General features: G+C 39.0%; 1 protein-coding gene across 8 annotated transcripts in view; it reads right to left on the bottom strand.

The window, feature by feature from the left end:
* The window catches only part of PTPRM (protein tyrosine phosphatase receptor type M), an 824,073-nt gene that overhangs the window by 486,300 nt on the left and 321,542 nt on the right, over positions 1–16,231 (bottom strand). For all 8 annotated transcript variants that reach the window (XM_081079020.1, XM_081079013.1, XM_081079015.1 and 5 more), the window contains exon 5: positions 4,034–4,149. In XM_081079020.1, coding sequence (XP_080935146.1) covers positions 4,034–4,149 — 116 coding nt within the window. The remainder of the gene's footprint in view (positions 1–4,033; positions 4,150–16,231) is intronic.

Genomic DNA, 16,231 nt, shown 5'->3' with positions numbered 1-16,231 from the left:
CATCTGTTAATCATAAACATTTCTTCATTAGTGTCATCATCAGATTTACTTGTATTATGCTTTTGTGAAACACTCTGACAGTGTCATATTTAATCTATATTTTAAACAATCAAACCACTGGCCATTTTTCATAGAGGTGGATCAATATATACATGAAATAAATATGGACTTTTGTTGGGTCAGGATGGCTCCTGGAGGTTAATCATGTAACGTTGGTCATATCCAAATTCTTCTAGCGAAGTGGTAAGTGCATATCATCTATTCACCCAGCACTGGGGTACGAGAAGACATCATAATATAGTGGAATTAATCAGTGGTAAAGTAAAAGTAAAGACACAGAGGTGTACTATTCCCAGCTATGCCGATTACCTTTGTGACCTTGGACAATCCTGCACCTCAAACTTCTCATCTACAAAACAAGCAACAAACCATTCAATACACCCATGAAACTGTGCAAAATGACGATGGGAGAACTCAAAAGATGGTGACACAATTAACACAATTTATTGCAAATGATTATGCTCCCAAACACTGGTGTTCCCCAAATAAAAGATGTACTCTTAATTTCTAAATCACGACTTACTATTGGGAAGATTTATATTATAGAAAACTCTAAAAATATATTTTTCTCATTCAATGTTCTGCCTGGATCTCAGAATTATTTTGAGGATCCAAGTGAATTTATATGCAGAAAAGCATTTTTGAAACTGCTATAGCATTAGTGTAATAAGAAAGAAATGTCTGTATTGATACCTCTAGACTAGAGCGAGCTAGTCCATGATTCCAGGTTTGCTTCTCCCCCACAACTTCTAAAGCATGGTCTGGGGCGAAGGGTTGGGGCTCAGGCAAGGGGACAGAAGGGCTCCATGAACCCATCAAGTGCCGCACATCCTCCTCACAGCTGGAAGCCACACCTCACACATGCAGGTTAACAAAGCCCATCCTTGCAAGAATGAAGCACACTATTCTTATTTCATCACCTATCAATAAAATAAACATCTCTCCACACAATGCCTATCCAACCAGAGGAAATAAATCATTTCACAGTAAAATTATTCTAAAATCAAAAAGATTCACAAAGCAAATAGCACACCAAGTCCAGGACAAACTAAGTTTGACTTAGAATTTCAAAGTCACAACAGTTCTGTCTTTATCATCCCCTTCTGGACACGAGCACCATGTGGAAAGCTGCAGAGCAGTAGCCAGTCATCGATGATGAGAAGGGCGAGAAAGAATGGAGCGATAAAGAAGGGCATTAATGGATTGACTATAAAAAACAATTTATCAACACTATGATCCAATTTAACAGAATGAAAACAAGAGAGACATAGTACAGAAGTTCCACATTAGAGTCAGATCAAGGCTACTGAATACAGGTACCAGTTATACCTTATTGCCTTTTTCTTTCCTGAATGGAAACACATGTTGCACTTTGTTTCAGAGGTGGGGGGTGGGGGTGTTGAACCCTGGGCACACACTGGAATCACCTGGGAAGCCTTTAACAAAATACTGAATGCAGGGCCCTACTCCTGACCTATTAATTCAGAATCCCCCCAAACAGTTGCTACTAGCTTTCTCCTTGCAACGTGATAGATCCTCCTTAACACACAGGCTACCACTTTGAAATAGAAAGTAGTTACGGATCCCCAACCGCCAAGGAAATACTCAAATTTCAGCATGAGTATCCCAACTCCAGGATATTTGCAAAAACATAAAGAGCAAATTGTATCCTCAACTTGCCTGAAAATTCTTGGAAATACCTAAGGCTCTGTTGAGGTGAGAGCTTAGACTTGATATTGTATTCTCTCAAGTAACATTAACATAAATATCAGGAGCAAAAAAAAACTTTCCATGAAAAATTAAGATTTCTAGAGATAAATCAAACATGACAAGGATGGTTTCGATTTTATAGGGTAGTTAATGCGTTGTGAAGAATGCCAATTAAAAATGTCTGTCTCATCAATTACCATAGTCAATTTTGATCAAGTTTAATAAACAAACAACCACTAACTAAGAAAACAATTCCCAATCTTTAACATCAAGAATCTAAAATAATTGAAAAGTGGGATAAAGAACAAGGTCGACTACTGAAGAACAGGGTCAAGAACAAGCTTCACATACTGCAAACGCTTTTAAAGTAGTGATTACACAAGTTTTAGAGAGAAGAAAACAGTAAAGATGAATTTGTAGATGCAATTTCCGTCAACTGCATACATTCCTCCTTCCTGGCTAGGGGACACTCTCATGAGGAGAGGAGGATATAAGAAAAGAGAGTGACATCAAGGTAGAAAGGTGAGGAATGATGCAGAGGAGCCAACTGTATTTAAGAAGCTGCCTCCACCGTCTGACCCAGCAATCCCTCTCCTGGGTATCTACCTCAAAAATCTGAAAGCATTTATCTGGAGAGATATATGTACTCCGATGTTCATTGCCACTTTATTTTGTGGCCAAGACATGGAAACAACCAAAATGTCCTTCGATAGATGAATGGATAAAGAAGTTGTGGTATATATACACAATGGAATACTATTCTGCCATAAGATGAAATAGTGCCATTTGCGACAACATGGATGGATCTTGAGATTATTATGCTAAAATAAGTCAGACAGAAAAAGCAGAGAACCCTATGATTTCACAGATATGTGGGATATAAACCAAAAACAAGAAAAGAACAAGACAAACAAATGAGAAACAAGAACTCACAGACACAGATAATCATTTAGTGGTTACCAGGGGGTAAGGGGGGAGGGGGGTGGGAGATGAGGGTAAGGGGGATCAAATATATGGTGATGGAAGGAGAACTGTCTCTGGGTGGTTAACACACCATGGGATTTATAGATGATGTAGTACAGAATTGTACACCTGAAATCTATGTAATTTTACTAACAGTTGTCACCCCAATAAATTTTAATTAAAAAAAGCCACCTCCAGAACATTTTCCCCACTTGTCAGCACACTGTTGACTAATAAGAAATAGCACATTTGGCTGTCTGCCATTTTCCCCAGAAATGAAGGAATAAAAATGACCATTTATTTCAGTTGTGATGATTAAAAGGGGTACAGAATTTAAAAATTATAGAGTGTCACATCACAGTCATTATTACTGCAGAAGAAGAGGTGCAATAGGAGGTGGGGAAGGTGATATGTGCAGAGGAAAGTCAGCATGCCAGAGTGGAAGCCAATGAAATGAAATAGCTACACAAAAGGGTTAAAACACGAGCAGCTCAAGTAGCAGACAAAATAAGAAATAATTAAGCAAAACAAAACAACTTTAGGATCTGTAAGGAAAGAAGCGGTAAAAAATCAACACTAGTCAGGGTGAAGAATGAGCTGCCTGTAGATCAATGCTTAAAAGGAAGAAACAAGAATGAAATTGGAGAACCCTATTGGGGGAAGGGTATGAAACCTAGAGCCTAAGGTAGGGGGAGCCTCTGGTTAGAGGGAATAGGTCACTCAGCCCCATTCATTGTCAGTGTTCCTAGGACCATTAATCTATCCATGAAAGTATTTGCCATGCAAAATACACATGGTGAAATTTGAAGGATTATAAAACACACAAATTATGCTTATACTAAAAAATGTCTACTTAAATCTCAAATGTAAAAGACGTCTAAGTTTCGGCTTATTGCTGTGAAATTCAAATTACAAAGAGGCCCATAAACGTACATTTGCTTGTGTGTGTGTGTGTGTGTGTGTGTGTGTGTGTGTGTGTGTGTGTGTGTGTCTGGAGTTTTCTCTAGAAGAAGAGTAGGGAAAGGGAACTCTTTTGTACTTTAATATATTGCTCTGAAAGTAATTTGACAACCAGATCTTCAAAGCAAAATGGCTAAGCAGAAGCAAAGAGAAAAAAAGCAAAAATTCAAAACAAGCCTGTAACGGACAATAATTAGCCTATCTAGTACTCTTAGTAATCTGGCCACTTAATAATCTGGCCAGTAGGGACCCAGCACTGACCCGGTCCTCTGGGCCCTACCCAGGGGTATGTATTCTTCCCCTGGATTCTCACTGAACTGCTGAAAATGAGTTACTGTACCTGTAACCAGAGCCTGTCGCCTGCCACGGTCCTGCCGATGGCACTGCACTGGAAGGTGGCAAACTGGCCGGCATTCACTTCCACGTTCTGAATCCTCAGGAAGTGGGGTGTTCTGGCTATATGGAGAAAAACAAGGAAAGATATTAAAAGTGGAGATCTGTAACTAATATGTGTCTTTTTGAACCTATCTGTAATTTTTGGCCTTTCCAGTATGTTTACCTTTGAAGAAAATAATGCTTTTTCTTATCAGAGCTTTAAAGATTTCATTATGATTATGAAAGAGGTCATGGAAAGCTTTGGTGTGCTCTGTAAAAGAATAAAAAAGCCAAGTGTTCTGGGATAGAATCAAACAGAAAGAAGATATTTTATTGTTCCTGCTGTGCAAATTATCACAGCTCAGCAGTCTTCTTGTAATAACAGATCTGTATTAATAAAGATTATACTGAAGCCTAATTGATGTTTTGAACAAAAACATATTAGATATTTATGCTAGCAACATGAAAAGAACAGTAAGAAGTTAAATGATGTTGTCAAGGAAACTTTTTAAGCCAAGTACAGAGCTGTACATAATATATATTTTAATACAACTAATTGGTATGCAGCATTACTAGTGTAATATTTCCCAGCTACCAAAAATACTATCCCTGTAGACAGACTGTGAAATTACGCTGGGACTGCCATAGCATGGCAGTTTTTGCTGATTCTTATTTCCAATTCAAGAGGAAAGAATGACTCCAAATGCTAAACAGCATTAAGTCTCATAACACATATTGTCCATAGGGAACAGCTGTTTAAATAAAGGATAATTCCATTTGATCAGAGAAGCACAGACCAATTTCTGCAGCACACTGAAAACATGTCAAGGAGCTGCAATGATAGGACAGGAATTAAATTTTATGATAATTCCTACTTTTAGAAAAAAAATTCTCTTATCACAATGATGATAGACTGGTAGAGTGGGGAGGGAGGAAGTTAGGAAGTTAGGGAATAGAAAAGAAGACAACGGGGCTCCAGTATTTTCTGTGACCGATGGAAAAATCTGGACAATGACTAGGATAAATGTTTTCTGCCTTGCCACCTTTTCCCCACCGCCAAGGTGTTTTTAGACCATGTCTATGTACTTTCAAAGAATGGTGCCCCCTGACTGGGTACTGAAAGATGATAAATTAGCACTAACATTAGCATGTGCAGACCATAATTTGTAATGGAAGTGTGTTACTATTCAAGAACAAAGAAACATGAATTTTAATATCTATCACATACAGGAAATCCCCATCACTAATTTGGAGACGACTAATAATTCAGACAATGTATTCTTGATGCTTAGTATGCAAAAATACCCTGAAGAGCTTCTAAAAAGGCAGTGTAACTATGGGTTATTGTTTGTAATACTAGTGTATTAATTTAAAACCCTATGAACTATTTTTCACTCACGTAATCAAATTACCGTTGGTCAAGAATAACATGACTATGGTTTTTCAAAAGTCCCTAAATCAAATTTCTTTTCTACTCTGTTTCCAAAATGCTGAAAGACCAGTTGCTTTTAGAAAATGGAAAAAGGTAGCAGTTTTTGAGCATGTCTGTGCTGGAAACTTTTCCATTGAATACTCACAAATGTTCTGTGAGGTAGGCATTTTTCCATTTTACTGATGGGGGTGGGAAACTTGTGGGTACTTGGCTAGTAAGTGCCAAAACTAGAGTGTACACTGTGGTCCACCCAGTTCCAAAATCCAGGCATGGCGCACTATGCCACACACCTCTGCAAGCCTTGCCACACCTCTGCAATCTGTGCCTTCCCTTACCATGCACCTCATTCCACTGGGAGTGGCTTCCTGACTGACGGTTGGAATTTTAGTTTCTTTCAAGACCCTTCTCAAATGCTATTTCTTCTAGGAAGCTTCCGTGGATTATCTTATCTTGTTGATAGACCTTTACAATATCACACATCCTCCATCTTATATATGGTAGTACCCCTCATCCGTGGGGGATACACGTTCCAAGACCCCCAGTGGATGTCTGAAACCATAGACAGTACTGAATCTTACCTATTCTATGTTTTCCTATACATAGTACCTATGATAAAGTTGAATTTATAAATTAAACACAGTAAGAGATTAACAATAATAATAATATACGGAAATTATAACACTACACTATAATAAAAGTTATGCAAATGTGTTATCTCTCTCAAAATACCTGATAACTGACACGGCTACTAAGTGATTCAGGGGCAGTAGCATATTCAGCGTGGATACACTGAACAAAGAGATGATTAACCTCCCAGGTAGGACAGAGTGAGACTGTGTGAGGTTTTGTCGTATTACTCAGAACAGTGCACAATTTAAAACTTATGAATTGCTTATTTCTGAAGTTTTCCATTTAATATTTTTGGGTCACAGTTGAAACTGCAGAAAGTGAAACCATGGATGGGGGGACTATTGTATTACAGTTATTGGGATGACATTCCTTGTTGGGATTCTTGGGAAGAATTCACTGCTGTCTTAATCGCTTGTACGTTCAATAAATAGCACTTGATATTAATGCCTCCCACGTAGCAGACACTCAGTATTATAATTAAATTGAATTCATATTATTTGAAATTTATAAAACCATACACATATCTTTGAAAATTGCTGACAGTAAACCCTTGAACACGGGGACTAGGGGGATGCCACCACCAGTGCAGTAAAAATTTACATACAGCTTTTGACTTCCCCATAATTTAACTGCTGTTGACCAGAAGCCTTACCAATAATGTAAACAGTTGATTAACACATATTTTCTATGTTATGTGTATTATATACTGTATTCCTACAATAAAGTAAGCCAAAGAAAATGTTATTAAGAAAATCATAAGAAAGAGAAAATACATTTATAGTAGTTACTGAAAAATATGCACATATAAGTGAACCTGAGCAATTCAAACCCGTGTTGTTCAAGGGTCAACTGTACTTGCAATTTCAATGTCTGTAGAATTCTACTCTGGGACCTCACCTGTGATACAAATGAACAAACTTTTATACAAAAATTCGTTTGTAACAATTACTGTTTTACATTTAACTTCATCAGAGCTCCCCAACATTAATAGAGATAGTTAAGAATTTGAGATTTGACTAAATCAATAGGACTACATTGGAAACCAAAAAGCTGTTCTCTTGTCAAGGAAATTTAGGCAAAATTGATTATTCCTCTTCTTTTAGTCCAATATAATATGTGCATTATAGTACAAATGTAATCAATTGGAAACTTTTCCAACCGTTTTTCCTCCTTGTAAAATAATTTGAAGTACATCCCCTAGCCACATGGACACTGAACTACTCTATGATATACACACCATCAAAAAAAAGAAGAAAAAATGATGGAAGTGGAAATCCCTCAGTTTACCAGTGTATTTGTACAACAGGTTTTAGCTACTTCACAGGAATTCTAAGGTAGTGGATCAGAACAATTTGTGCTCTGCAACCTTTCAGGACACACCCACACCCACCCACACACAACTGCACATTGCTGACTCCTTAATGAGCTGCTAGATTTATTTCCTGCCAACCATCTGGAGCCACCAGTGGTCCCCCTTTTAAGGGATCTCCCACTTACAATCACAGCCTCCACCCCTCTACCAAAAGTGTTCTCCTCAGACCTCATCTCCCAGCAATGAGAAATGCTTTCAGCCACACTGATCTTTTTTCAAAACTTCCCCCAAACTTCAAGTGCTACATTTTCCTGTAGCTCTTCCCTTTGTTCGTTCTTCTCGGCGCTCCTCCCCTCCACGCAGATTTGTCCCAGAACTAGAACTGGGCTCATTGCCCTTCTCAGAATGTGCGTTCTCCCTGGTCATGTCTTCTGCTCTATAGAGTCAACCTCCCAGAGCACAGTGAGAACTCCCCAAGCCATATCCCCAGTGCGGTCACTAAAAACACAACAAAACAGACAATAATTTCTGAGGCTCTTAGAAATAAGGGATCTGTGGAAGTCCCACTGGGCTACACTCCCGGCAGCCACAAGGGAAATGCTTGATTATTAGAAGCCTTGGAGCCACTGCAGTCAACTGTGTGGCCCTGCCAGGGCACACAGGCCCTTCCGAAGTCAAATCTGACAATACACTGCACTCCAGACAAAAGGCATCCAGACCGGGGAAAACAACAGCCACTGATCATCTCTGTCCTGGAGCCAGAGTCCACATCTGGAGTCACAAGATGAAAGCTGACAAGCCAGGTGTGGTCAGAGAGTGACAAATACTACAGAGAACTGCTGTCCTATGAAGAACAGGTTTTTTTAAAAGCAGACCCTTAAGTCTAGCGAAGGGAAAGCTGGGGCACAGGGGAAGGATGGGGGCACTAGAGAATGATACTTCAATTCAAATTCTGTGAGATGGACAGAGCGCAGAGGCTATGGGGTTGCATATTCTTCTGGAGGTAAAGAAGGGCTTCCCAACACTTCACACTGACATCATGGTATGAGATGGCTAGTGAGGGCGCCACTTGGGGAGGCAGAATTTGCAGTTTGCCAGGTAGAAAGGTGGGTAACCTGGGCACCCCATTTGCCACTGGCGTCCTACTGACTGTTGCCAGCTCTCAGAAAGTTCGATCAAGTCTAAATAAAGGGTCTCAGGCCATAAAGGCGTGTGTCACTTACTCCCCCAACACCTTGGTCCTGCTCCACCTGTGGCAGTGGGGCCCTTGTTTCCTATTTTCCCCTGCACCTTTTTGGGGGGCACCTCTTGTGTCCGCGTTTAAATCATAAAAACACTATGGTGCGAGTGACATTTGGAATGAGTTCAGTCTCTGATGTTGGGTTAGAATCCCAGCCTTGTTTGTTTGGAAGGTGCCTCTTGGCTTGGAATTCTTCTGCCTTGTTTGGTTTTTAAGGCCTGTCTGTTCCCCCCACTTGACCCCACTCCTGTTGTGAGAAGGGCTCAGTGAACTGAAATCCCCCCTTCTCAAAGCCCTGCTGACTATGTGCTCCACCAGTTCCGTGCCACCTCTGTCCGCTTCCTTTCTTGTGGCCATGACTTTACCAAGGATAATTTAGAACTTCAGTGGCTCGTTTGAGAAAACAAATCTCTCAAGCTGGCTCTTACACTGACCACCCCTTCCCCCTGCTTCTGTATTCCTGTGGATTGTTAAACACTTAGATTATCCTGCACACTCAGATAACAGGACATCTCACTAATGCTGCCCTCTCCTATCCGTCTTACGGCCTCCTAATTCTGTTTGCCTCTTGCTGCACGTCACTATAACAAGTTTGGGTACGTAGCCATATTTCATGATAACTTGGGTAAAATGGGTGTTACACCTGAGGCTGCTTGCTATTCCAGTTTCACCCCTATTTGGATAAGCCCAGGATCAGTTCTGAGCCTGTGCTGAAGGGCTGTTGAATATTTTCATTATCACGCCTAGTGTATCCCCACATAGTTAGGTTACTTTTAAAAATTAAAAGTATCCCCTAAAAATCCATTGCAAAATCTCCATGTGCTACTAATGTATGTCTCAGGCTTTGGCTACTTACCCTGCACCCACCTATGACTCCTCCTTCCTCCTTTTTCTCTCCCACCCACGCTGAAGCTACCAAAATTCTCAAAAATCCCTCTTGCTTTTCTTATGCTTTACAGTTGAATTCTCTGAACTTTTCTCAAGCACAGGGGCCATCGGGTGTTATGAGAACAGCTCTGCATCTACCTCTCCTCCCATAAATGCAGAAATGCTGGAAAGATTTTCTTTCCGATAGAAAACTTTCACTTCCTACTATAATCATTAGAAAAATATTACAGCCCTTCCAAAGCTTGTACACTTCCTGGGGGGCACACGGAGAAAGCTAAAATATATCTAGTTTGGAAGATCAAGAGTAAGCTTCCCTTTGGACTAAAATCATTGATGAAAAATATTTCAAATCTTGAAATTTTTAAGTTCATTCTTTATCAAGTATATCAAAAGAGCTATTTTGGAAGAGCAAAGGTGGGCTATCCATACAGTTTTCTTTTCTTTTCTTTTAATATTATAGCATGTTTCTGAACTGAGAAATAATATAATTAATCTTCCCCCAAATCTGAATGGTTTCCTGAAACAACTTACCTAGACAGTCTTCATTTACATATTCCTCCTAATATGATTAATATATTAAAAGATGTCCAAAATATTTGAAATAAATTTAATTCCTTCTCCTAAGATTTGTGATTTAAATGATTTATTTTTCACTTTTAAAAATATTTTCAATAATAAACATTAAAAAAGAGTGCCTAATTTTTTAATCATATAAAGTTAGGTCTAAGAAGCAACTTTTGAAGTATGCATGCATTTTTGCATACTTAATTTGTTATTATTTTTTTTAATGGAAAGTATCCTGCAACCTGTGGAGGAGATACATAGCATGCTAACCTAAAGCTTAGGCCTCTTCAGGGAGGCTGGGAAATTAAACTTTGATTCACCTAGGCTTAGAATGGATTCAGGAATATTCATACAGATTATTTATTTCCACTAGGTGAGGAGGCAGGTGAAAAGCTAAATCATGACAATAGCTGAAAAAGGGGTGGGAATGGGGGGTGAGGAGGCAGTGAAGAAAAAATTTAAAAATCCCTATTATAACCCAAAAAGGAAAGCTTCCAGCACCTGGTAGAATCCTTTCTCATGTGGGCATATTCGGTGCCTGTGTTATACGTGGACTGCTCTTAGAGATCTGGTGGGAGTATCTGCCTTTGCACAGAACTATTACAACAACCCTTTTCCATTAAAGAAACTTTACATACTCTAAATTCATCTATTGATATCTTTTTACATTTCTGTGGCAACATGTACCCTCCGTTTTATTTTATTTATTATTTCCTTTTTTAATATTTTTCAATTACAGTTGGCATACAATATTTTATTATTAGGTTGGTGCGAAGTTTCAGGTGCACAACACAGTAATACGACATTTATGTAACTTACGAAGTGATCACCCTGATAAATCCAATACCCGTCTGACACAGTTATTATAATACTAGTGATGCTATTCCCCATGTTATTCTTTATATCCCCATGACTATTTCGTACATCTTAATCCTCTCCCATCTTTCACCCATCCCTCCAATCCCACCTCCAATCTGGCAACCATAAAAACGGTCTATGTATTTATGAGCTTGTTTCGGTTTTGTCCGTTTATTTTGTTCTCTAGATTCCACATATAAGTGAAATCATATGTTATTTGCTTTCTCTGTCTGACACCACTCAGCGCAATACCCTCTAACTAGGTCCAGCTATGTTGTTGCAGATGGCAAGATTTCATTTGTTTTTTACAACAGAGTAATATACCATTACATATATGTGCCACCTCTTTATCCATTCATCCATTTATGGATACCCAGATTGCCTCCGTATCTTCACTACTTCAGCAAATAAGGCTGCAACGAACATACAGATGTACATGGCCCTTCAAAATAGTGTTTCAGGTTTCTTTGTATAAATGCCCAGAAGTGGGATTATTGGGTCCTTTTTTGGCTCTTATTATAGCCTTTGATTTAAAGTCTATATCGTCTGGTATAAGTATTGCTACCACAGCATTTTTTTTATTTCCATTTTCATAAATTATTTTTTCCATCTCTTTGTTTTCAGTCTGCGTGTGCCTTTTAATCTGAAGTGAGTCTATTATAGACAGCATATGTAAGAGTCTTGTTTTCTTGTCCACTTAGCCACCCTATCTTTGAATTGAAGCATTTAATCCATTTTATTGAAAGCAATTATTAATAGTTATTGCCATTTTATTATTCATGTTTTTGATTTTTTTTTTTTTTTTTTGTATCTTAAAGAAGTCCCTCTAAGATTACTTGTAATTCTGGTTTGATGTTGGTGAACTTCTTTAGCTTTTTCTTGTCTGGGAAGCTCTTTATCTGTCCTTCAATTCTAAATGATAGCTTTGCTGAGTAGAGTATCTTTGAGTAACTTTGCTGAGTAGAGTAACTTTGCTGAGTATCATTTGTAGAGTAATCTTGGTTGTAGGTCCTTGCTTTTCATCACTTTGAATATTTTGTGCCAATCCCTTCTGACTTGCAAAGCTTCTATTGAGAAATCAGCTGACAGTCATATGGGAGGTCCCTTGTAGAAAACTAACTGCTTTTCTCTTGCTGTTTTTAAGATCTCTTTAACTTTTGGCATTTTAATTATGAAGTGTCTCAGTATGGCCTTTTTGGGTTTATCTTGTTTGGGACTCTCTGTACTTCCTCGGCTTGTATGTTTATTTCCTTCAGCAGGTTAGGGAAGTTTTCTGACATTACAGGTTCTGACAATTAAGTTCGAGAACTTGTTACAACAATGTGGCTAACCTCTTTTTGATATCAGAGGGATTATTCATTATGAATTTATACCAATTGGACAAACAAGAAAGTTTACTATTTGGAAGTGCTGAAAACACTGCGTGAAAAAGTTAGATGACCTGAACTTTTCGCCAACATTTCATGGCTCTCGCATCACAACAATGCACCAGCTCACACGGCACTGTCTGTGAGGAAGTTTTTGGCGAGTAAACACATAACTGTATTGGAACACCCTCCCCACTCACCTGGTGTGGCCCCCAGTGGCTTCTTTCTTTACCCAAAATAAAGGAAATGTTGAAAGGAAGACATTTTGATGACATTCAGGACATCAAGGGTAATATGACAACAGCTGTGATGGCCATTCCAGAAAAAGAGTTCCAAAATTGCTTTGAAGGGTGGACTAGGCGCTGGAGTTGGTGCACAGCTTCCCAAGGGGAGTACTTCAAAGGTGACCATAGTGATATTCAGCAATGAGGTATGTAGCACTTTCTCTAGGATGAGTTCGCAAACTTAATTGTCCGAGTTTTGTATTTCTTCAAATAGGGTTTCAATTCCTTGCTTTCTCTCTTCTCCTTCTGTTACCCCTATGATGCAAATGTAGTATGCTTGACCTCATCCCAGAAACCCCTGAAACTATCCTCATTTTGGGGGGAATCTCTTTTCTTTTTGATGATTTCCTCTCATGTATTCCTCATTTTAATTATTGTATTCTTCATTTCTGACTGGTTCTTTTTTATGTTTTCTATCTCTATTTTTATGTTTCCTATCTCTTTGTTGAAGTTCTCATTGAGACTATTGAGCATATTTATAACCAGTGTTTGGATCTCTGTGACTGGTAGAGTGCTTGCCTCCATTTTGTTTAGTTCTTTTTCTGGAGCTTTGTTCTGTTCTTTTCTTCGGGACATGTTTCTTTGTGTCCCCATTTTGGCTGCCTCCCTGTGTTTGTTTCTAAGTATTAGGTATGGCTGCTATGTCTTCTGGTCTTAGTCGAATGGCTTTATGTAGTAGGTGTCCTGTGGTCCCAGTGATGCAGCATCCCTGGTGTGTCCCTTGTGTGGTTCGTCTGTGCCCTCCTGCTGTAGTTGAGCCTTGGTTGCTACTGGCACATCAATTGACTCTCAAATTGATGGTTGTGAGGACTGGCCATGACTACATTAGAGGAGCTACAGAACTGAGGTCAGCTGCTTCTAGTGCTTGGCTTAAGGCTGCTTAGTCAGAAGTATGAGGCACAGTGAGGCCAGATACTGCTTGTTTGGGGTTTGTGAACCTTTGAAAGATTTTTAGGAATGTTTGCATCATGAGCCAAGATAGGCCACTTGTTTGGAAAAGCCCCTGGAAGTGGCTTGGGTGGGCCTGCAAGTTGGGTGGGGCAGGGTCTCAGGGAATCACCTGAGCCAGTAAACAGTGTTAGCCAGGTTGATGGACTCAGATGTGGTGGCTGCCAAACTGGGTTGTGGGGAGGGCTTAATAAAGGAACAATGGCTTCTGCCAGCACTTCTCTCTGGGAGAAAGCTGCCCCTCCAGCCCTCAATTCAAAGCCAGACAACTCAGTTCCTCCCCATAAGTCCCTGGTGCCTTCGAGCTGCTAGACCAGCTCCAGAGCCCAGAGCAAATTGAGTGCATTAGTGAGTAAGTTTGTGCACAAGCCCTTTAAAAGGATCTCCTGGGACTGAAGCTGCCCTCTGTTCCACTCAGCCCAAATCTCCACTGGTTTTCACACCCAGAAGTTATAGGGACTTTTCTTCCTGGCACTGGAGCCCTGGACTGGGGAGCCTGGTACGAGGCTGGGACCCCTCATTCCTCAGGAAGGATCTCCACAGCCAATATATCCTTCCTGATTTTTAACCGCCACACACAGGTTTGAGTGCAGCCTGTTCCGCGTCTCTACCCCTCCTATCATTCTCAACATGGCTTCTTCAGTATGTCTTTCGTTATAGGACTTCTGTTCAGCAATATTTCAGGCGATTCTCAATGATGAGTATTTTGTAGTTTTGTTGTAATTTTGATGTGGTCGTGAGAGGTGGCAAGCACAGTGTTTACCTACTCTACCATCTTACCCCACCCCTCTACAAACTTCTTTTTCATTTACCAAGATATTATCATCATTTACCCTTGTTAAATATTCATCTAAAACCACTGGAATTACCTGCCTAATACACATCAATGGTTCTCAATCAGGGGCAATACTGCCCTCCCAGGGGACATTTGACAATGTTTGGAGACATTTTGGGTTGTGGGGAGGGTGGGTCTACTACTGGTATCTAGTAGGCAGAGGCCAGGGATGGTGTTAAACATCCTACAATGCACAAGACAGAACTCTCAAAAAGGAATTATACGCTCAAAATGTCAATAGTGTCAGGGCTGAGAAATCCTGATGTACATTATATGGACATATAAAAGTTTACTAGAACATTCCCCTACTGTTGAACATTGAGTTTCTTATACATAATACCACCAAGACATAAGTTTTCACAATTAAATCTTCATGTAGACTCTTTGTTTCCTTAGGATAAATTTTTAAGAAGTCAAATTACCAAGACAAAAAATATACATTTTTAAAAGCCTTTTGACGTGAATTGCCAAACTGCTTTACTTAAAGTGTATCACAATTTGCATTTCTATAAGCAGAGTATAGAAGAGGAATTCTTTGCACTGCCCCCTCAGAAAAACTATATATTAATTTCTGTAACCTTTCTTGACAAACTTATGAAAAATATGTACTCTGCTCTATCAGATAAGTTAATAACAATATATAATTTGAATATTAGGATTGTCACTGGGTCTACTATCAGTCTGTTCACACACAGGAAGTACGTCCTGGGAAGATTGCTTTCTAAGGGCCCTGTTTCTAATAATGGCTACCTGAACCAAAGAGAAAGACACAGCAAAACTCATTTATCAATCCAATCTCCTAATACTAACTGGCTCCAAGGGGTTGTCTATTAGGATATAACTTACATTTTTAATTTGGAAGCCAAAGATATGATTGTGTTATAGTCTTTCTTTTTTCATCTCCATTCTTAATAAAGACATGTTGCACTGAATGAAAGTTATCACTTCTTCTTTAGAATTGTTTTGATCTTCAATATAGCTTTCTCAAAGCCTGCCAGTGCATATTATCTGCACAGTGAGGTTCAGGGTCTCAGGAATTTATGCCTCTGTTCAAATTGTATTTGGGGGAGGGCCCTTCTCCACAACAGATTGACTGTCTATGTTTTGGAAAAGAGTGTTGCTTGGTTGAGAAAAGACTGCCAGAAAAAAATAATCTAACTACAACAAAAAAGCCACACCCCAAATGGAATCCAGATGAAGACATGCAAACATATTAAGTGTAAACACTTCTATAACCAAATCATCCTTTTCAAATGCAAGATAATTAATTGATCTGAATGGAAGCCAGTTAACTCATCCATCAGGATAAATAAGACAAAGGAACTATGGGATTGTATTTTCCAGATCAGTTTGCTCCAAGAACATTAAAGTCAAAATTTCTACTAAGGGTGAACTAGGCACTGGCATTAATAAGCTTTTTTTTTTTTTTTTTACAATGGCATTAGTAAGTTGTTTTTGTTTTTTTAATAAACATTAAAGGTCTATATAATCTTTCCAACATTCTAGGATGCCTGGATTCTCCCTGTCTAGTGTGATAAACCCTAGAATTGTTTTCAGTTGGGAAGCAGTATAAGGCTGACAAAAATTTCAGATTTGAATTTTAGCACATATGTGTTCAAGCATTAATAATACTTCAGCCCATTACTACATTTGAATAGAAACAAAAGTTCCTAAACTAAAGTCTTAGTGAAGTTTGTTTTGTTTTGTTTTTTGTACAATATGGATTTTAAAAAGTACCTATATCATAGGATTAGGATAAAGGTTAAACAAGATGATCTGGGGAAGGCATACTGTATGCCTGGTAT

This window comes from Rhinolophus hipposideros (assembly GCF_964194185.1).
Source record: "Rhinolophus hipposideros genome assembly, chromosome: 17".
In the NCBI taxonomy this organism is placed as follows: domain Eukaryota; kingdom Metazoa; phylum Chordata; class Mammalia; order Chiroptera; family Rhinolophidae; genus Rhinolophus; species Rhinolophus hipposideros.
This window is presented reverse-complemented; position numbering and strand designations above follow the sequence as displayed.